At 36.2% G+C, this 23,617-nt stretch overlaps 1 protein-coding gene across 1 annotated transcript in view; it reads left to right on the forward strand.

Moving 5' to 3' along the window:
* LOC107733235 (CUB and sushi domain-containing protein 1-like) overlaps positions 1 to 23,617 on the forward strand; it is a gene marked incomplete at its 5' end in the record, with an annotated part of 58,086 nt that overhangs the window by 8,538 nt on the left and 25,931 nt on the right. Inside the window, 9 exons of the mRNA XM_016544797.1 lie at positions 497 to 613; positions 966 to 1,175; positions 2,364 to 2,552; positions 6,197 to 6,374; positions 7,242 to 7,387; positions 8,170 to 8,250; positions 10,304 to 10,417; positions 18,837 to 19,025; positions 22,456 to 22,602. Of these exons, the coding sequence (XP_016400283.1) occupies positions 497 to 613; positions 966 to 1,175; positions 2,364 to 2,552; positions 6,197 to 6,374; positions 7,242 to 7,387; positions 8,170 to 8,250; positions 10,304 to 10,417; positions 18,837 to 19,025; positions 22,456 to 22,602 (1,371 nt within the window). The remainder of the gene's footprint in view (positions 1 to 496; positions 614 to 965; positions 1,176 to 2,363; positions 2,553 to 6,196; positions 6,375 to 7,241; positions 7,388 to 8,169; positions 8,251 to 10,303; positions 10,418 to 18,836; positions 19,026 to 22,455; positions 22,603 to 23,617) is intronic.

Here is a 23,617-nt window from a genome sequence, read left to right on the forward strand (position 1 = left end):
TATATATATATATATATGTGTGTGTGTATGTTATATATGACAAATATATAATGTTACAGACATAATAAACGTTTCTCCGTTTAACATATTTAAAATCCATGCCATGTATATCTCTTATTACATTTTGTATACAAATTAGATTTTGTGTCCCAGACTTTCGGTGTGCTCTTAGACTTTTGGATCCCACTATATTTAGCAACTATAAAAAGCCATGCTGGCTCACCAAAAAAAGACAAGTTCATTTGCAGGTCAGTGACAGCAATTTTCACTTTCAGTCATCTGCCATAAATATATACGTATATTCCCACCAATCAAAAGGAGTGGAAATAGCCTGTTGGTCACCTTGTATTATTCTCTAATGATAGCCTAACAGCTGTCCGCTGTTTTTATTGGTCTTTAGAAGTACTTGAACCTTGAGCTCAGCAGGTTTATACCACAGCATGTGTTTTCTACAAATGAATGTTTCAAACAATGTCCTCGCCATTTTTCTTTTCAGCTCAGTGTGGGGGAATCAGAGAGGAGATGGAAGGCACCATCCTCAGCCCTGGTTTCCCAGGAAACTACCCTAGCAACGGTGACTGCACCTGGAGGATTTACTTGCCAGTCGGTTACGGTGAGGACACAGCAGAATGAACAGATGCTGTTTGAAAAGAGTTTGCTGGTAATGCCAGTGAGATGTAGTTTAAGATGACTGGATAAAACTGGTAATGCTAACTATGATATTTAAATGGTATGTTACTGAATGTTACCAGATATTGCAGCTATAAGGAATCAAATTCCTACCTTTTAGTTATTAGAACCAATCACATTTTTAATATTTCATTTTTAGCATAGATCATACATGCACATTAGCTGGACAAGATTTAAGCTAAATAATCTAAATTGTTCATTTCTGTTATCTGTTAGCAAACTGACTGGGATGCCACTGATTTTACTAAACACATCTTGTTTTATCATCCAAACAGGGGCTCATGTGCAGTTCTTGAACTTTTCCACTGAGGCCAACCACGATTTCCTGGAAATTAGGAATGGGCCTTTTGACACCAGCACAGTGATTGGCAGATTCAGTGGGCAGGACTTACCACCATCTCTTCTAACCACTTCCCATGAGACTACTATATATTTTCATAGCGACCACTCTCAGAATAAACCTGGCTTCAGATTTGATTATCAGGGTAAGGAAACTAAAAAATAAAAACTGAAAAAGTTTTGACCAAGTTTAACCATTTTACTGAAGGAAAAAAAAAAAAACCTTCACATATTGTTGTAGTTAGCATTGTTGTTGCAGTTCCGCCTTTGCACATTTATTTTCTCAGGAACCTCAATTTGAATGTCATTTTCAATACCTTGCCAAGACAATCAGTCAAGATAACGAGTAAACACGGTAATAAGCCATTCTCTGTGAAGCTGTGCATAAAATCCATCAGGTATAAAATGCTGCTGATGCCAGAATGCAAAGTGGAATATGAGTCCAATGAGTGAATTTAAAATTGTGTCATAGAAATGGCCTTTTCTAGGATGGATCCGTGAAAGCTATCAGAATTTACACTATAATGCAATGACAGTTTGCAGTATTGAAATGACTGAAATCTGTATTTACATAATTATGTGTGCATTAGCATATAAATCAAGCATTATATCCGGCAGTATACCCTTGTTACCAAAGATGCTCTGATCTACAGAAATCAATTTCTTTAGTCATGGTCATTCAGCCTCAAAGCTTCAGCGTATTTCCTTTTCTGTCTATGAGATTTGGAAAAAATAACTTGGAAAACTTTTGACAATGGCTCCAGACTCAGGCAGAACTAATGAAAGGAATGTGTATGAATTTTTATTTCAAAACTTTTCTTCAGAATGACTTGAAAGACATAATGGAGGAAAATAGACAGGGGAAAAAAATGAAGAAACCCAAGAAAAACATCTTGACCCGGAGACAGAATGTGGTGATGTTAATGTGTTTTGGTGCTTTCACTGCCTGCAGTGGACATTGATCACTTGGTTGCATTGCCATGAATTTGAGACCTGCATATCTGAGAAAAAGTGACAGCATTGTTATTGCCAGAGCTTTGATTGCATCTACTTTGAATCAAATCCCAATGCTTTGTTGGTGTACAGCAATCAGTTGATTCCATGCATATGGCTTACATGTAAAATTCACAGAATCTAAGTTTAGATTGGTACTTGGAGCTCAGAGCAATCGTTTTTTTTGATGAAAGTTGATTTCTTTGAGGTGTCACAAAAGATGCACTCGTCATGTCACAACAGATGCATGTGTAACTGGCTTTCTTCTAGCAGGTTCAAAAATAAATAATACATTTTCTTCCCCTTGTCTTTCATCTATCAATATGTCTGGTCTTTTCCAGCATATGAACTTCAAGAGTGTCCTGATCCTGAACCCTTTCACAATGGTGTGGTGGTTGGGGCTGGTTATAATGTGGGTCAGTCCATCTCCTTTGAGTGCTATCCAGGATATCAGCTGATGGGACACTCCATTCTTACCTGTCAACATGGCACTACGCGCAACTGGGATCATCCGTTTCCTCGCTGTGAAGGTACAACCCCCTCCATTTCCTCCCCCACATCAGTAAACATCTGGTATGCTTATTTGCATTCTGAGAGGACAGTTATATATAGTAACTAACCTAGTTTTATGTCAAATTTAATAAACTATACATTGTCAATGTCATTACACATTTGAATGTGACACATTTCATTGATTGAAAATAAATGCAAGATTTAAAGTTGTTGTTCACCCCAAAATGAAAATTCTGACATCATTTAATTACCCTCACATCGTTCCAAACCTGTTTGACTTTCTTTTTCCCGTTGAACACAAAAGGAGAGGTTTCACAGCATGTTCATGCTGCTCTTTTTTTTACAATGCAAGTGAATGGTGAACAGCGGCTCTCAAGCTTCACAAATAGCAAAAAGTAACATAAAATAGTCTATATATAAATAATTAACTACTAGCAAATACGGTATTATGTATATTTAATTAATAGCTTTGTTCTTCCCATCGTCACTCCTGCGTTGGATGTGTGGTCAAGGAGGGCAACTGCACATAAATCCAAATTCTTCACTGTGAACCATCCCTACAGACTCAATGACTTCTTTCTAACATCTCCTCCAAGGGGATGATGGGAAATTAATCAAGTTCATCATTGACCCACATTCTCATGCTCATTTTTCTGTTCATTCAATGAGTTAATTATGCAGCGAGTCACGAGGAAACATGCACAGGGGATGCTGAATGCTCGTGTGAGAATAAAGACGATCCAGGGAGGTACTCAAGAGGCTGACATAGCATTTGCAGCCTCGTCGCCTCGTTCAGGCGCCGGTGCTTTGCCCAGCACTGCTGCACAGGTGAACCCGCAAATAGAAACACACATTATTCATCCACTTTGTGTTATAATAATCCACACAAAGAATATCTTAGTATCAACCTGGGCCTTGTTAAAACACTCTTGCACTGTGCATAATTGAATTTGTAGTAATCGAGAGCTCTGGTGTGACAGAGTGAAAAAGGGAAGAATAGATATGATGCACTACACTCCCATGCTGTGTAATATGCACACTGTCAAGACCAAAAGATGAAAGATGAGACTCTTTTGTTCAGCTTTTTTTTCTTTTCTTTTCTTTTAGACCATCGCAGGTGCTTGAATGTCTCCTCCTATAATATTTAAGTACCTCAGAAAAATATTATTCAGCTTTAGTGGACGCTTAACTGGTAAATTACATTTCTGATAGGTTGTAAAGGCACAGCTAGATTTTTATAATAGCTTTTAATACTGAAAAAATCAACAGACAATGGATATTTTCAAGCATCCTGATTATTTAGAATTGTATCATTGTATTCATATAATAAACCCATACCATAATAAGTTTAAAGGCTAAATTCAGCCAAGGCTGACTATATACACTACCAGTCAAAAGTTTTTGAACAGTAAGATTTTTTATATCTATTAAATAATTATCTTCTGCTCACCAAGCCTTCATTTATTTGATCCAAAATACAGCAAAAGCAGTAATATTGTGAAATGTGTTTACTATTTAAAATAGCTGCTTTCTATTTGAATATATTGAATATATTTCAAATGTAATTTATTCCTGTGATCAAAGCTAAATTTTCAGCATTATTACTCCAGTCTTCAACATGATCATTGTCACATGATCCTTCAGAAATTATTTTAATATGCTGATTTGCTGTTTAAGAAACATTTTTATTATTATCATTATCAATATTTAAAACAGTTGAGTTTTTTTTTTTCAGGATTCTTTGATGAATAGAAAGATCCAAAGATCATCATTTATCTTAAATAAAAAGCTTTTGTGACATTATACAATATACCATCCAAAAGCTTGGAGTCAGAATTTTTTTTGGGTGGGGGGTAGGGTGGAATTATAGAAATTAAGACTTTTATTTAGCAAGAATGCTTTAAATTGATCAAAAGTGATGATAAAGACATTTATAATGTTACAAAAGGTTTCTATTCCAGATAAATGCTGTTCTTCTGAACTTTCTATTCATCAAAGAAACCTGAAAAAATTTGACTCCGCTGTTTTCAACATAATAATAATAAATGTTTTTTGAGAAGCAAATCAGAATATTGGAATGGTTTCTGAAGAATCATGTGACTGGAGTAACGATGTAAAAAATCAGCTTTGAAATCACAGGAATAAATTACATTTTAAAATATTTTCAAATAGAAAAGTTATTTTAAATAGTAGATATATTTCACAATATTACTGTTTTTGCTGTACTTTGGATCAAATAAATGCAGGCTTGGTGAGCAGAAGAGAACTCTTTAAAAAACATTAAAAATCTTACTGTTCAAACACTTTTGAGTGGTAGTGTATTCATTTGACTTTTGAATATAATTGTTTATAGCCTGATCGTTGACCATGCGCACACTCACACACATGCAAGTCAAGTTTGTCCATCTTTACCGATAGTAAAAAGCTGCTCTAACAGTGCATTGGTTTAGGTCAAAGACTTTATGCTGTGGTGACTGATGAGATGTCTCTTTAGAAGCACAAATTATAATAGTTGTGGCTTATTACATTTTACACTGAAATTCACTTTATAGGTTGTTTTAAATTGCATTACATACATCAGGAACTCAAGTAAAGCACAAACTCGTACTAATAGAATTATAGTACAGTTGCTAATAGAAGTATAGTATAAATTTTAATAACATTTTAAAATTATAAGTACTTCACACCCCTACTGCCCTGGCTATCACCTACAAATGCTGCCACCAATAGTTCATGCCCAGGGTGTCATGTACATAGATTTCCTCTCCCAGGCATTAGAAAGCTGATCGATTTTCTCTTCCTCTGCCCCACCTGTCCATATCAGCCTACTTGGCCTGTCCTCCATCTATGGCTCTCTCTTCTTTTTTAGTTCACCACAACCCCACATCCTCCCATCCCACCTCACTACTAAACTTTTTTTGCCCAATCGATAGCGTCACCATGCATTTCTGCTTGATAGCGTGGCATGTTTTTTTAAATCAATGCTGTGATCGATACTTCATTTAGCAAGTAAGGTGGCGAGAGAGAGCACACGGCACGAGGGATTAACATAGGCGCCCCTCTCAGCATTCCATCGGAGACGAGAGGAAATGAAGAAGGAGGAAAGAGTGCAGGAAGGATTGAGAGGGCGGGAACGAGTGGGGAGGGATGTGGGGACGGCGAGACCTTGACGGTGCAAGAAACTGCTGAGAGTACAGTCAGAGCGAGAGTGTATTACGACAGTCCTTACGTGTGCGTACAAGTCATGGGCCTAGCTGTATTTCGCCAGTCGAATCGTATTGATTATTTCCCCTCCAACTTGGGGCAGCAGCAGCATGGGATCAGCACGGAAAGGAAGGGGATTTGATTTCATATGTCTGGGGCTCATTTGAATAATTGGAAAGATGGACACGTCTATTTAAATGCAAAGCACTGCTCCAAGAGGGATTTGTATGATGGAGTCGGACAAGGAAAGTGAACTACTGGGAAAGACTGAGTGGTGTTTTAGAACCCAGTGGGGATTTTCACCCATGTCGCCCTGCCCTGGTTCCTGCTTTTTCCACCATTCCCTGTGTGCTGTAATACATTTCTGTGCAAGGCTGCTTTCCGTGATGGCGTTTCTTTAATCTTTGGTTGCTACAAAAAGTTTTTCCATTTCTACATGTTCATTTTTGCCTTCTAGTGCCCTGCGGAGGTAACATTACATCAGACAATGGCACTATCTTCTCCCCCGGTTACCCAGAGGATTACCCCACTTCTGCGGACTGCAGCTGGCTGATTACGGTGGCACACGGCCTGGGTATCCGTCTTAATTTTACCCTCCTGCAAGTCCATGGCCCCCAAGATTTCATCACAGTCTGGTGAGTTGTCAAACTTCCTATTGCGATTATCCTTCTGCACCTTGTCAGGTTCTCTTTCTCTCTCAGTCACTCTCCTTTTGGGGAGGGAACATATTTATAGCACGGTCACTAATCACTAAAACTGGTGATTAATTAATGAGCCTCTGTGGTGAGTCGCTTGAGGCCTGTATATACAGGAAGGACTTTGAACCCTGTCTCAGGTTCACCCTAAAACATGGTAGGCCAAAAGTTGCAGTCTAAGCACACGTCTTCTCGAAATTCATTGCTTCTCTTGAGACTGCAAATTTCTGTTTGGATTAACTGAGGAAGCATTGATCTTTCCCTACTTTTACATGCACTTCAAGTCAACCTAGAGGTACAGTATAACCAGAACAGCCAAGAAAAGCTCCATCAAGACAGGATGTAATCTGTAGCACAAGCTCAGGCAGCCACTAACAGATTGTTTTGAAGCTGAGTGGTCATGGTTAAAACTGGGATTAGGTTGGCGCCAAGTTGTTCACTCCCCATTAGAGGGCTGTAAAGATTGAGGTAAGCCCACTAGGTGATGTCCTTGTAGATGGTGACTTCGGTTTTACAACGTCTTGACAGAGAGGCCGAGTCTGACCTGAGCTAGAGATAACGTAGCACACTCCCTAAGAGAGTGTGAGAAGAGTCTTGGAAATCAGTATGGCTAGAATCGTCTCTGAAATCAGTAAAGTAATCAATATGCAGAGAAATGCCTCTCAAATCAGCCTGGTGATCAATATATGTGGGATCTGACTTACTGTGCATTTTTAGGCAACAAGGCATGTGGTGTTCTCCTGTAGCACTGAGTATGCAATGTTAGCGGGTTTTATATGTTGAATTTTAATATTGAATATTAAACAGGGACGGACCGCAGGAAACAGCTCGCAAACTTGGAGTGTTTACCGAGGGAGACCCCAACAACCCACCAAGCAGCACATCTAATCACGTTCTAATACGTTTCCGAAGCAATTCTGAGAAAGGTGGACTGTTCAAGATCAACTATCAAGGTAACTAGTCCAAGTCAAAGCTACCATTAGCATTCTCATGCATCTAAATAGCAGTTTGTTGATTGAGGCAGAACTCTGTGGATGTTTGTGACTGAACAAGTATTGCAGAGTTGTAGTTGAGACCAGCTCATTTGAGTCCAAGTCCAGGCCAAGACCTGAGTTGGTTGAGTCAGATTGAAGACTGACACCTAAAGAGGGTCAATTGCGAGTCAAGAAGAGGGTCTGAATGAATTATGAAATTAATCTGCAGTGTTGACCAGACTTGATCTCCAGTCCCAGTCAAATGTACCTGAGTTCATGACAAGACCAAGACCATGAAAATTTGGACACTGCATGGGTACTTTAAACCGAATACTGTTTTTTTTTTTTTTTTTCCTCAAACCAGTGGAGTCAAAGGAAAATTATTATATGACAACACTGACACCACAACAGACATGTCATACTTAAGAGCCCTCCAAATATGAGAACTGGTCAAACATCTACTATAATACAATGAAAAACTTGTAAAAATGGTGTTTGGGGAAAAAATGGTCAGAATAAATGACCACTTGTACAATACATGCATTTCAATTTAGTTACTGCCTCTGCCAGCAAGGGCTAATGGGAATATTAGCTATTAGCTATTCAGTTAAACCCTGAAACCATTAAACCCATGAACCGATGTCCCAATAGTTCCACTTTGTGTCATGTAGAACTGTTCTTTACTTTAACAATGGATACAACAGTGCAATATGACATGTCTGACTCTTTTCTCTTTGCCTCTTTGTCTTTCTTTCTTCTAGCCTATAGACTTCAGTTTTGTTTGCCACCTCCCATAATTCCCAATGCCGAAATTCTGATGGCCAGTAAAGAATTTAAAATAGGTGAGTTTGAATTGATTTTACATCATTTACAATCTGATTTGTATGCCTGCTTGTGTGCGTTTGTGTTGGTGGACTCGGCCTGGCCCAGTATAAGTGGAACATTTTGAGCATGCTGCCAGTTCATTTTCAGGCTTGAGCGGCTCTCATTAATAATGTTCCCAGAATAGCAGAGCCAGCCACACACACACACCTCCCCCCCACCCCTAACACCCCTCGAGAACTCACTTTGAGGAGAGAAAACCGCTCAGATGCCAAGGCTACCAGTCCCATTGGGCCATGCTGATATGCTGACTCATTGCCAGAATTCAAAACAGAGGCTGTGTTGTGATGTTGTGTTGTGCATGGTGTTCGAACATAGGTAGAGTTTACATTTTGTGCAAACACAAAAGCAGACAGAAGCTATATTATTTATTAAGTATACATTTTTGTATTGTATTTCAAATGGTTGTGACACATTCCTATAGCAGGTGATTTGAAAAATGTACCTGCCCTAAATATTTATTTTAAGCTTGAGTTTTGCTTCATTTTTTGTTTTGTTATTATTTAGCTGTTTTTCTTAGCACATTCTATGCTATCCAATCTCTCTGTGAAACTCCAGCTCTCATAAAATCTTAAATATACTTATTTGTGGCAAAATATACTTAATGCAGTTAATATTTCACACATGATTTGCCACATGGTGCTCTGAACAAAAAAAATTCAGATGCTCAGCATATATACCTACTGTATATGAAGTGCTTTTACAAAGACTTTTTTAATGTGCATAGGCAGCACAAATGTTGTTTGTGCTACTTAAATAATAATAATCACAATCACAGGAAATTATGTACTGTGTACTTGAAAGTTGATTGTTGATTTTTGTGCAAAGGACACTAAAAAGCGGAGCTTGAAGAAGTGTAGGATTTTTAGACTCAGATATTTGTTTATAATGAAATTAGTGATATTAGTTTAGTCGTAACTACAACATTCTACCTACAGCAACAACAACAACACTGCTACTAATATTTTATTAGAATATATATAAACACAAATTATTATTTACAAATTTTGGCTTTGGCACCTGTGCTAGATTTTATCATCATTAATATTTATTTATTATTATTAATTAACTTTTGTTCCCCTTAAATCTTTTGAAAAATGTATTGAAGCTGTTGTTTTCACCTTCAATTGAGTGCCCACAAAAAAAACACTTGCAAATAATAATGCAATCGTGACCTCACTGGTCCTCTAATGACGACTCACCAGCCTCTGTCGCCTCTGAAATCCATTGTTAAATCAATGCACTGCTTTTCTGCCATGGGAAAAAATGCTTTCATTGATATTAATTGTTCTAAATGGGTAGTTACGGGTCGGTGCAGGGTTGTTTGATCTCTCTGGAATGGAGCGTGTTTGTAGAGCCTCTGTCGGGGTTAAAGCAGTCATGGTCTTTGGCACTAACCTGCACTGAATCACTGTTGATCACTGATAATCCACCGCATCCAAATAATTCGCTTAATTCAGTGAATTAACAAAGCATGCAGTGTTCGGATGGCCATGAACGCATGCTCTCACAGCCACAAACACATTCCTATATGTGTTTTTTCAAAGCATGCAAAGCCTCTTTTTTTCTGCTCTAGCTTGTGTTCCATTATTTCAGCGAAGTTAAATGCTGTATTATAAAAAACCACAAGGTGTTTTTGTCCCGCTTCTGAGATGTGAGCGGCCCTCAGGTAGCAGCCGATGGGTGTTATGAATGTAAACCATGCTGTGTGGCGCTTCCTTAATTACACTGCAATGCAGCGCCGGCACGTCGAGTCTCCCTTAGCCTCTTTCCTTCTCCCTTTTTTTCTTTTACCGTCACTGTCAGCCATTAAGCGAGACTGTGAGAGGACATGGCCTTCAACAATTCATGAGTGAGGCAACAGCAGGAACAGCCAGATGTTGCTCCTGTTGTTTCGAGCTCCTCAGAAATCCCATGTTCTCCATAATATTTCAGAAGTATGACGTGCATCTGAAAGACAATTGATGAGGCAATGATGAATATTTCATCTGTTCACTCTTTCTCTTTCCACAGGTGATATTGTGCGGTACAGATGTCTCCCAGGATATCATCTGAATGGGAACAGCATTCAGACTTGTCGTCTGGGGACTCATCTTGAGTTTGAAGGACCTCCACCTTCATGTGATAGTAAGCTACAATGTTTTTTTGACTTGCAGAAGATCTCTTGATAGTGTTTGTGGTCCCCAGTATGGTATTTTTCTTTTGCTTAACCACTAAGACTCTTGGTCAACCAGGTTAATGATAAAGACCAATTTGGTTGGGTTTTGACATGATTATGCCAGCTAAACCACCACCTAACTAACCTAAACCAGCTTTAGATATCATGAAACATCATCCTTTCTTCTTTCTGCATTTAAACTGTTTTTATCCATACAATAGAAGTCAGTGGAATCCAGTGATGTCCATTTAGGCTCCATTACTGCATTATATCCATTTTTGAAAAAAAAAAAAAAAAGTCATTTTCATTTCATTTTTGGTTAAATTGTTTGGTTAAACTACTCACTGGGGTGAATTCACTAAACAGTTGCACCATACAGTAGAACTTTGATGTGAATATGTGCATTGTATTCACTAACCATAAGCATTTTAAAACATTCTTAGTGACTTCCCCCCTCTGCATTTTACAAAAGACCAGTCCTTCAGTTTATACAGTATACTATAAAATATACCCCCACTGTGTTGCAATGCATGATGGGTCTATTGATCATGATAGTTGGTTCTGTGCTATATGAAGCTTCATTATTGCTATTGGCTTAGAGGTGGGATGAAATACCTCAGAGTCTGTCAAGCAAACCCCATGAGTATGCTAAACGCTCATCTACCTTTCCTCCAGCTGCTTTTATGTGATTTGATATGGCATTTCCCATAAACTCCCTCAGTTCCTCCTCATTATGTTTATCTCTCTGCTCTAAGTGTAGAAGAATTATCTCTCTGATCTCTCTGTACTAGCCTTCACTGCGTACAGTAGGTCTGACTGAAAGGCCTCCTTTGATTGTCCCATTATGTATACGGTAAAGTTCAGAAGTCTGAGACCACTAATGAAAATGTTTCTAATAGGCGTTTTTCTATTTGAAAAACCTTTTGCCATTAGAAATAATATAATCAACAGTATTTAAAACAAAATGTTTAAAACTGTTTATTTCCCAGTTTAAATAGCATTATGAATCCCAGTTTTACAATGTGGTATCATATTTTGGACCTCATTATATATCAAGACATACATCCTGTGTTTGGCCTCATCTATGATGTAAATAAAAAGTAGTTGAGCTGTTTGTTCACTGGAAGCAATTTGTTGGCTGCAGTACAGCTGTTTGGCGGAAATTGATTAAGGCCTTTAGAAAAAAGAAGAAACAAAAATAGACAAGCTTTATCATTTCCAGCTTAAGCATATGTCGGGCAGAGGCTGAGGTTTGGGGCAGTGTGAAGAGGGAGGACACATAATTAGATTTGTTATATATTTTTTTATATAGTATAGCAGGCCCAAACATGTACCTCCTCAACCTTCATGGTGGAGTGCTCTCTCTGAAGCTTTGTAATTCATCCTAACATTAATTAGGTGTCGACAGTTAATTGCTTCGGCTATATGAAAAGCCCCTTATACTGAGGGCCAACATAGGCAGCTGACACCCGCTCCATTTGGTCAGGGTGCTGCCTCTGGCTGTCACTCACATTAAGTATGCCTGCCTCGTCAAAAACCCCAGAGGGAAAGAAACAGGAAAGACTGAGGGACTGGTGGAATGAGACAGGAGGAGGAGGAGGAAGAAAGTGATCTTATACTTTATATCAGTCATTTGTTGAGAGAAACAGGTCTGTTCTGATAGGATCAACAGGGAAGACAATGAAAAACATGAATAACAAAATGTGACCATTTACTTGCGTAAAGTTTAGTTACCAAAACAAATGCGCTTAAATTACATAGTACACATTGTTGAATGGGTTCTATTTACAATGTATTTTTTTCCCCCATAAAATAGGTCCAGTAACAAAAGTAAAAGGTTTTTTGAGGGGAAAAAAGGGCAACTACCTTGGGAAATATGGCAACTGCACCACAACTGAAAATCAAACAAGTTTTGTATACACTACAAACTCAGATTGACCAAACCTTTATCATTTATTTTTCAATATTGTTTTCATCTTCAGTGGTAATGGGTAACAACATCTAATTATCTAATCAAAGATGCATTTAAAATCCTGATGTATGAGAATTGTAAAAAATGTGCTTTAATAGTAGGGCTGCACGATTAATCGAATGCGATTGTCATGCGCATTTTGATAGTAGCCCTATTTAATAGAGCACTTTGCAGTATTTAGGAGGAAATCAAATGTCATGTGGGTTCAAAAAACAGCTTATTATTTGTGTTCTTCAAAATCTGCCCTTTTAATTCCAACAATGCAATTTGTTCGAGAAAGTAAAAGAAAATTATATGTTGCCATATGGCTACACTGTACCAAAAAGGGGCAAAAGCAAGGACAAAATATCTGTAACCTTTCATAGTCTTTCCTGTTGTTGACGTCAAAGGCTACGCATTCAATCAAATTGTATGGTATTTTGATGAATTCTTTTCATGTGGTAGGATCTAGCCAATTTGTTCAAATGCCAACATGGACAGATTGTGATATGCTTTCATCTTCAAAAAAAAACAAAAAAACAGACAACATTAAATATATTCACATATATTAAGAATAACATTGGCTTGTGCATAATTACATTTAATGGCAATTATTGGCCTAATATAATGACAATTGATAATGTTGATATTTGATTTAAGGACAGATTTGTTTTCTGTGATCCTGAAAAACAAGTGAAAGTGTGAGCAAGAATACGGAGAGAAAAACTGAGGGATTGAATGAGTAGAGTGGAAGGACAGTGATGGGTAGAGGGGAACGCGAAGCTCATTGAGATGCAGAGGATATCCAGGCTGCAGGTGCACCCAGCTATTAAATCACAGCTTCTCCCCATCTCTCTCTCTCTCTCTCTCTCTCTCTCTCTCTCGTTCTCTGTACGTACCTGACATCTGATCTGTCACATCCTCTTGTTGAATACATCATACCATGTCTTGCTTTCCATCAAATATCTCTCCTTACTTCTTTCAACCTTCCTCTTATGCAAGAAATCCAATCCAGAACTTCCTGTTTCTTCTGCAGACATAATCAGACATACACATAAACATGATAGACTTGTGCCAGTCTCTTCAAATCCAACCCTGTGTTTAAGTGACAAGTGCTTGATGAGAAGAAGATGCTTGATAATTATTTATTTATTTATTTATTTTTTTTTCTGATTTGTTATATATGTGAACCTGGACCACAAAATCAGTCATAATGGTCAAATTTTCGAAATTGAGATTTATACATCTGAAAGCTGAATAAATAAGCTATTCATTGATGTATGGTTTGTTATGATAGGACAATATTTGGCTGAGATACAACTATTTGAAAATCTGGAATCTGAGGGTGCAAAAAATCTAAATATTGAGAAAATCGCCTTTAAAGTTGTCCAAATGAAGTTCTTAGCCATGCATATTACTAATCAAAAATTACGTTTTTATATATTTACAGTAGGAAATGTACAAAATATATTCATGGAACATGATCTTTACTTAATGTCCTAATGATTTTTGGCATAAAATAAAAATCTATAATTTTGACCCATACTGTGTATTTTGGGCTATTGCTACAAATATACCCCAGCGACTTAAGACTTTGTGGTCCAGGGTCACATATGTTTCCTGGTTATGATAACCCTGGTTCAAGTTGTCTAGCCAAAGCCAATCATAAAGGCAGTCCCATTTAAAAACACTTATGCTGCATTGCTTTGTCTTCCCTTTTTCTCTCAGTGTTCCCCTCGCTTTCTTGTTTTTCGTATCTCTCATACTCGGAGAGAGAAAATAGATCTGTGAATGCTGAGAGTGCATCACATGCCATTATGCAAATTAAGGGTAGGAGAACCTCACACGTAACTACTTTTCCATAAGCCATACACACACTCTCTAGACTTTCAGTGTTTATACTTAAATAAAATATGCTTTTTATCAGTGACGCACAGAATGTCATGCACACATGCATGTTGATTTTGTTATTCCACCCTTCTGTCACCATGGTGATATTAAAATCCCAAAGCATTTTTTCTCCTGATGGCATTTAAGTGCTGTTTTCTTTCATATTATTCAATAATTTAGAATTATTTGCAGCATTTTCCTCTTATTCATAATTCTGTGAATTTATATTAAATATTAATCTGTTTATGTATTATATATGATATATTTTTTTATAGATATGTATTATATGTCACTGAATGCATGTGAAAACTCACATGAACACACATCATACACATAAATCTTCTGAATTCTAACAAATGGTGAAAATATCTCCACATCTCTTATTCATTTTGAAATCCTGCTCTTCCTCATTTTCAGACAGTCAGTGCTTATGTAATAAATGTGTGTATGTTTATGTTTTCAGCTTCCGATGTTTCAAAACATTACTCATTCAAGTTATTTTCAGTCAGTTAATATCTCCCTATTAATTATAAAGCACTAGCAACTAGACATGTAATTGGACAAAATAGTCCTTAACTGACCCTTACAAATGTTTCTGGCTAATAATCTACCTTTGCAACTGCTTCGTCTTATCAGACAAGCTTTTGATCTTTTCTTTTGTCAAAATCTGTGGAGAATCTGTATGTTTGAATTGTTTTAAACATAATTTGACGTAAATGATCCAAAAATAGGGTATTTAAAAAATGTTTCACATCTTTCAAATATTTAAAGAAAATCTTAAAGTTCATGCTGTGGGTGGAAACTATTTATGAAATGAACACGCAAAACATTGGCAAAATTTTTTTAACTTCATACTACCAACAGAATGTTAGTTATTATATGTATTGATTCATATTGATTGCAGTGTTTGAAGAGACCTAATTCTTATTGGACATTCAGCCTGAGCTAGCAACAGTAACCAAGTGGGCGGAGCTTAACAAATGATCAATTATGTGAAAACTGTCTGTGGTGAACAGAAAACAAACCTACATTGACAATTTGCGTGTGACATTTATCCCTTTCTTTGACATAATGAAATTAATGCTGTATGTTGCCATTTTCTGAATGTATATTTCTGTGGGGGCCATATTTGCAATTCATTGTCACGAAGGGTGACATTTTCAGTTGAAAATCCCTTTTTAGATGCCAGCCCGTCTTGTACAGTAGATAATCTTCAGCTGCCATTGTTAGAGGAGCAGTTTTGACATGCCTTCTCCTCCTCTGTCAGAATCTGCCACCAAAACTGTTGTTTACATTCAGCCTTTGACAGTCCATTTCAAAGTGGATTAGGGGATAAGGGCGACCTGAGCGAGCTAATTTCCGTTTGCCGCCATAGTGAAAGGCCTGGGATGATGAGGATTTTGTCTGAGATGCTGTCTAGAGGGTCATGCTCTCCCCTATTTTGTTGGGGCAGAATGGAATTAGGGCTGGGTAGTGTGATGGTAGAAATGCATCAGCCAGAAGAGATTCTGCTTTAGTACAATATATATATATATATGTATATATTAGGGCTGCACGATAAATCGCATGCGATATTTAACGCGCATCTTGTCAGAAAGCCGGTTCTTTAATCAGCGGTAAATCTCCATCACCTGCGGGCTTTCACATTGAGCAGCATTAACTAAACAGAGCCGTTGTTCACTGTGTTATTCTGCTTTTAACCCAAGTGTTACATTTTGCACTGATGACATGCATACACCACCATTCAAAAGTTTGGGGTGATTCATTCATTCATTCAGGATATGGCTGCAAAACGATTAATCGCGATTAATTGCATTCAAAATAAAAGTTTGTTTACATAATGTGTGTGTACTGTGTATATTTATATATAAATGCACACACATACTGTACATGTATATATTAAGTAAAAAAAAAAAAGGTTAGATTTATATAAAAAATATTTACATATACATGCATGTGTGTATTTATATATACATAATACATATACACAGTACACACATATAGTATGTAAACAAACTTTTATTTTGAATGCGATTAATCGTTTTGCAGCCCTAATTCAGGAGCATTAAATTAATGAACAGTGACTATACATGCATTTCAAATAAATGCTTTTTTTTTTTTTTTTATAATCCTGAAAATGTATCACTGTTTCCATAAAAATATTAAGCAGCACAGCCTTTTTTTAACATAACATGATAATAATGCGAAATATTTTGTGAACAGCAAATCAGCATATTAGACTGCTTCCTGAAGGATCATGTGACACTGAAGAATGGAGTAATGATGCTGAAAACTCAGCTTTGCTATCACAGGAATAGATTACAGTTTAAAATATATCCAAAGAGAAAGAGGGTATTTTAAATTGTAATAATATTTCACAATATTATTCTTTTTTTTTATCAGATAAATTCAGCACTCATCAGCATGAGACTTTTTAAAAAAGTCATTGACAATGATAGTATTAAAATAAAATATAATAAAGTATAAAAAGTATTAAAAATAAGTTTTATTTCATATTAAATATTTAGTATTTAGAATAGTATTTGGTATTTGAAATCACCCAGTAATCAATACATCTAAGTACATAAAACATTAAACTGATTCAATTTCCAGCTAAAAAAGTACTGATATATACAGTATTTCTACTGTATTGTCATACCTGCTCCACCTCTCCATAGAATATACAGTATATTATATATAATGTAGCCCTCTGTTTTGCAGTATAAACTGATTTAAACATGAATATACTGACAATGTAAATATCAAGAATATAGCAAAGGCCTATAACTGTTATGATATATTAAACATGCTCGCAAAAGACTTGTCATATCTATCAGTTCGTTGCTTTACAGTACATCTTTGTTTGTTATAGGTTAACAGCCAGCTTTCAAAGTGCAGTATGCGGCAGCAAATAAAGATCCATAACACCCACGCTCACACTTTACAGAATGTAATTTGTGAGCTTGAGCTCCAGGATGCACAGATGTAGGTTATTGGCGGTGTATTTTTTACTTGAGCGCATTAGGCTTTATGCAGTGATGATAGGCTCAAACGGGCATCGATATGCATCCATGATAATGTTTGTCCTCCAATGAAAGCGCATTCAGATTTTATATCGCCTCCGAGCTCTGTAGCCAGTCCCAGAGCCTCTATATTTTACCCTCGTAAAGGAAACGTGTCAAAGCACCAACCGTATCGTCCCTGCGTATCCACCGAGCTCAAGCTCAATCTCAACCAGAAACCACAAGTGTGATTTACATCATATCAATTCTCAAAGCAACTTTTTATAATTTAATCATTGTCACCGGAGCAATTCACTGGACTGTGAACCTGAATGTAATTATAAGAATAACTTATCTCAGGTTTGACACGTAAAGCCGGACAGTGCACAGCATGCATGAAATTATTGCTTTGATTAACGTCCATCCTAATCAGTCCACAGACCCGTGGGCTTAAATGTTAGTCAATTAAGGTGCTAAACGACTGACTAAAAGACCAATTAAAGAGGCCAAATATAGAAGCAAAACTGTTTACTGTGGGTCATATTATTTACAGGGTTTTAGCGCACCGCATCCATCGATATTCTGATAAGCAGAGGTGAGCGGTGAGGTTAGAAATTCTCAATTCTTCCATCGTGATAATCTCATTCAGATCTCAACTCAATCATGAAGTATTCACACCAGCGGAGCTCTGAAACAGCAGCGTGTTTATTTAGCAAGACAAGTAATAGAAAATCCATATTTCATATCCGAAACGTAAGTGTCATAAATATTTGATAATAACAATCCCTTCCTGTCTGATACGGGGTTCGGCTTCAGACATGCCGTACGCGGCCTCTCATCCATGTCATCCACGTCATGCGGAAGAAATGAGACAAAATAATAGAATTGTGTCAGATGAGGGTTTATCCTTTTATGTTATGATTTGCATTTGGATGCTTGCTTTGTACTCCGACAGCTGCAGATATAAGAGACAGGCTTCCGAGATTTGAGAGAAGCGCCCAAGACGGGCCACTGCATAACACCTGGTAATTCAAGGTAAAAGTGTGGGGAAATGTCACAGCGGGCCTCTGAGGAATATCAATGACTGAGAGATGAAACTGCAGACTGAGGGGTTGAGCCAGGCGTTACAGCTGTGCGAACAACAGTGATCAATCCTCTCAGTGTCATGACAGACTGGCCTGGGGTGCTTTGTGTTATCATCGACGTGCTTTACCAAAGGCATGTACATGCAAGACTGTATTGGGCCTTGAATTGTTGGGTGATCAATAGGCCGCACACTTTCTGTTGCATCTGAAGCATCATATTGAATGAAGCTATAGATCTGTAATTGTGTTTTTTTGGTAAAGGTTTCTTTCATGTATTCCTTGGGCAATTGAGTATAATAGTTCTGAAGCTGTCTTTAACAGCTAAATCTTAGCATTTTACGTCACGGCTACCATTGCTGATGTATAGATGTGGAAAGTCAAAAGAAAATGCTTTTGTTTCCTGGAATTTGTATGTAATAATGTATTGAGCTGAACTACCTCTTGTCTGTCTTTCTCACAGTTACCTGTCCTATGAATGAGGTATTGACAGCCTCCACGGGAATAATCCTGAGTCAGTCACCGGGCAGCAGCCTGCCGCACTTTGAGTCCTGCTCCTGGGTGGTGAAGGTGGATTCAGGTTACAACATCACTTTCACCATTGAACACTTCCAGACCAGCAGACAGTTTGATGAGCTAGAGATCTTTGATGGTGAGTGGATTTATCACAGATTTTCCTAAGGATGTTTTATGAAGAACCATGCCGATCCATCCATAAATAATGTACACTATAGTTTACTTTTTCATTAACTGTTCCCTCCTGGTGGAATGACCTGCCCAACTCAATCCGAGCAGCTGAGACCTTAGCCATCTTCAAGAATCGGCTAAAAACACATCTCTTCCATCTTCATTTGACCCTCTAACTCTAGCACTCTCTATTCTAATTCTATTCTATCGGTTTTCTTTTTTTTTTAAATAACACTTGACCCTCTATCACTCTCTATTCGTTTTTTAACTGCTTGTTTTTCTTAAAAAAAAAATAAAAATACACTAGCTTTCTATATTCTTTTTCTATTCTATCTACTTGTTTTCTTTGTGTGTGTGTGTGTGTGTGTGTGTATGGATGTGTGTTGTGTATATATTTGTATATTTAAAAAAAAAACCTTGCTACGTGTAGTGCATTGGGCTAACCAAGACTTATCATAGCACTTGCATTTTATTGCGCTTTTGTTGGTTTTGATTGCTTCTATTGTCCTCATTTGTGAGTCGCTTTGGATAAAAGCGTCTGCTAGAGACTAAATGTAAATGTAAGTTTAAAAGCTATACTGTAGAAATTCATAAAACAATTTTTAAAAAGTTTGCATATGTGTATTATAAACTACAGTTTAAAAATGTAAAAATGCTGGGTTATTCATATTTTAAAGCAATCTCCTATGCTTAGAAAGGATGTATTTATTCCAGATTAAAATACAGTAAAAAAAGTATTGTTAAATATGATTGCAGTTTTCAGCAGCAATTGCTTGTTTTCAGTGTCACATGATCCTTCAGAAATCATTCTAATATGCTGATTTGCTGCTCAGTAAACAATTATTAATATTATCAATGTTGAAAACAGTTTTGTTTATACAGTGTTATATTTTGTGTATATATTTTATAGCAATATTAATGTCATAAATAAATAAAGTTGTATGATAAGATTGAATCAAGGTACAAATATCATAGCGAAACTAGTTCTGACATGGTTTTTGGTCACAAAGAGCTGTTTTTTCTTCTCTTTCCAATACAATTACTGACATACACCTCACAGGTGACCTTGCTGTGTTGAGCAAGATAGACAGTTGAAGAGAGGCCAAAAGGGATGACCTTTGCTTTTACACAGTGAAAACCTTTTGTAAAAGGCAAAGGAAATTGCTTTAGCCAACAGAGGTCTGTTCAGGGCCAGTCTTAGGTCAGTGGCTTTGCTGGGGTCAAAGTGATCCCATTTAGACTGAGATTAGTAAGTGGATTACAGGTCAGAAGGGTCATCTTATACACATGGAGGCTCATCACATTTTAAGCATCATTAAAGTGGCCCATGGCTGAGTCATGCAACACCCCCCTAAAAAAGTGTACAGCATTCGACATTTTGCCATTTGAAAAAAAAAAATATATATGAAAAAAAAAAAAAAAAAGTGAACAAAATAAAGTGCAAATGAAAAAAGATTACAGTAGCCAGTAATATAATTTAATAAACAATGAAAATCATTCAGTTTTGTTACATATTGTGAAACATTCGTTAAACAGGTAAACATCAGTTAATATTAAATGTATATGGCATATATAGTAAGTTCATACACTGTCCTTCAGAAGTTTAGGGTGAGAAGGTTTTTTTTGTTTATGTTTTTGAAAGAAGTCTCTTTAGCTCACTAAGACAGCAAAAACTGTAATATTGTGTAATATTATTACAAATTAAAATACATATTTTCTGTTTTAATATATTTTAAACAAATTAATTTATTTGAGGGCAAATATGATTTTTCAGCAGCCATTACTCCAGTCTTCAGGGTTACATAATCTTTCAGGACTCATTATAAAATGCTGATTTGATGCCCAAGAAAAAATTATTAATGATCCCCAAACTAACGTATGACCATGTCAGCGTAGAAAATTGTTGTGCTGCTTAATATTTTTGTAGAAACCATGATATGTTTAGGGTTCTTTGATGAATAGAAAGTTTAAAAAAATACATAATATATTTAAAATAAAAATATTTTGTAATATTATGTCTTTACTGTCACTTTTAATCAATTTTATGCATCCTTGATAAACAAAAGTATTAGTTTATAAAAATAAAAAAACATACTAACCCCAAACTTTTGAATGGTAATGTATATTGTATTGGGCATTACTTCTCTGAGTGTTTTCTTAAAGTTAGATAGTCAAAGTTTTAAATTCTCCCAAAAATATTATTTATTCTTGTAGTACCTCAAATATAAAAAAAAAAAACTTTTTAAAACTTTTTTAAAATAAGCATTGTTAAAAAGAGAGAGAAAGACATGAACAAAAACACACTCTCAGAAAACAGGTACATTTGTTGTACCTTTTTTCTGAGAGTGCAGTATATGACAGCCGGGCCTCACAGAGTCACATTGTGCTACACACTTTTTTCTGAGGCTGATAAAGCGCCTGTGCTGGTGTGTATTTGCGTGTCATCTGGGAGCAGTGTGAGCTACTCCTGAGGGGAGCTGGCATGCTCAATGCTGATTACGCTTTCAACTCCCATTGCGCTACGAAGCAGACTTTGCTTTTCACAACATGCCAAATCCAGCCAGATCACACCAGATCCCTTTACCTCCCTGCAGCTTGGCCCAGACGCTAACATGACGTCTGGAATGGCCTTTAACACATACACACACACACACACCTCTGGACTGAATCAGAGTTCAGCTGATCTGAAAGTACTGCCAGTGAAGTTTATGAACAGAGCCCTGTCACTCAGCATTAACAATGAGAGGTGGAGAGGCTATGTTGTGACAGAAACACACCAGTTATCACTGCTGGTAGTAAATGTCAATTTGAAGTTTGTAAGATATGTGTCTACTGATAGTGACAGGGAGAGATGCGAGAGATGCAGTTTTTTTTTTCAGTTCAAAATAAAAATGGAAATAAAATATGATATATATATATATATATATATATATATATATATATATATATATATATATATATATATATATATATATATATATATATATATATATATATATATATATATATATATATATATATATATATATATATATATATATATATATATATATATATATATATATATATATATATATATATATATATATATATATATATATATATATATATATATATATATATATATATATATATATATATATATATATATATATATATATATATATATATATATATATATATATATATATATATATATATATAAACCCAAAAAAATTGTTGTGGGTTATTTTTAATTAGTTTTTATTTAAAAAATGTTATGGGTGATTCTCAAGTTCATATGTACTCCAACTTTTAGTAAATCCGATTTTATGCATTTTAAATTCACAATTGATACTTGTGCACCAGAGATGCATCACATACATGGGAACTTTATGCTTTGCTTTATCCTGCAGGTCCATCAAGACAGAGTCCACTGCTCATTTCTCTGAGTGGGAACTATTCATCTCCCTTTAGTATTACTAGCATTGCAAACAAGGTTTACCTGCACTGGTCTTTCGATCACACCTCTAGCCACAAGGGCTTTCGAATCCGCTACTCCGGTGAGTATTCAAACACATCATCAAAACACACTGATTGTATTTGGATTTCCCCAATCCACTGTTCCCTGTGGACTAGGAGTTCTCTCAAAACGCAATGAATGAATCAATTTATTAAATTAAACTCAGCAAACCTTTGCATTTAAAACAGCTTTTGTCCAAGGTACACTTGCGCATAGTTTCTCAGGTAGCTTTGTAGGAAGGTTTCTTGAAGCATCTTGGAGACGATTGAATTTAAACAAGACTAGGTACTTTGAAATAATACTATTTAGTAGGGACGCCTCCAATACCGATACCGATCCGATACCAGTGAAGTTTTTTTCCCCCATTTAAATAAATGTAGAATTTATATATCTCTATGTGTGGAACTAATAATCATTCTTTCACAGTCTACTAGATACAGACTACTTCATTATAAAGAAAAATAAAATAAACAATAAATATGAAAAATATAGGCCTATGTATATTTATAATCTATGACAAAAAATTGATCATAAACTAGGTTAGTCGATAATTCGGCAGCAAAAGTTATTCTAGAAAAATCAGTGCACAATAATTTTAGAATTCCAAACATTTAGTGAAAAAACAATATTTTGTGGGGAACAAATAAAAGTGTTGCACTAAATATGGTAAAATGTTACACATTGCTATTTGTATTATAAAATCCATATCGTTTATATATTTTTTTAGCTATATCGCCCAGCCCTAATACTATTACGTCTTCACTACCTGCTTGCGAAAACAAATGTACAGTGTAACTAGTGTAGTTTGAGTCATGAACAAATGACTCTTATGAGCCGATTCTTTTAATGAATCGGCCAAAAAGACCTATGACCAATGAGTTATCGGTTTGGCTTACAAATGACTACATCTAACAAATCAGATGACTCCTCGACTGCCTGAATGTTTATGACAACTTACAGTTAAAGATATGCATTCACAAAACGACCAATTATGATTTACGCAGGAAACGCTGCCACAAGCTATCAAGACCTGATTGTGCCGTTTCATGAGCAAT

The sequence above is a fragment of the Sinocyclocheilus rhinocerous genome, unplaced genomic scaffold, assembly GCF_001515625.1.
Source record: "Sinocyclocheilus rhinocerous isolate Xijiao unplaced genomic scaffold, SAMN03320098_v1.1 scaffold4778, whole genome shotgun sequence".
Classification (NCBI taxonomy): Eukaryota; Metazoa; Chordata; class Actinopteri; order Cypriniformes; family Cyprinidae; genus Sinocyclocheilus; species Sinocyclocheilus rhinocerous.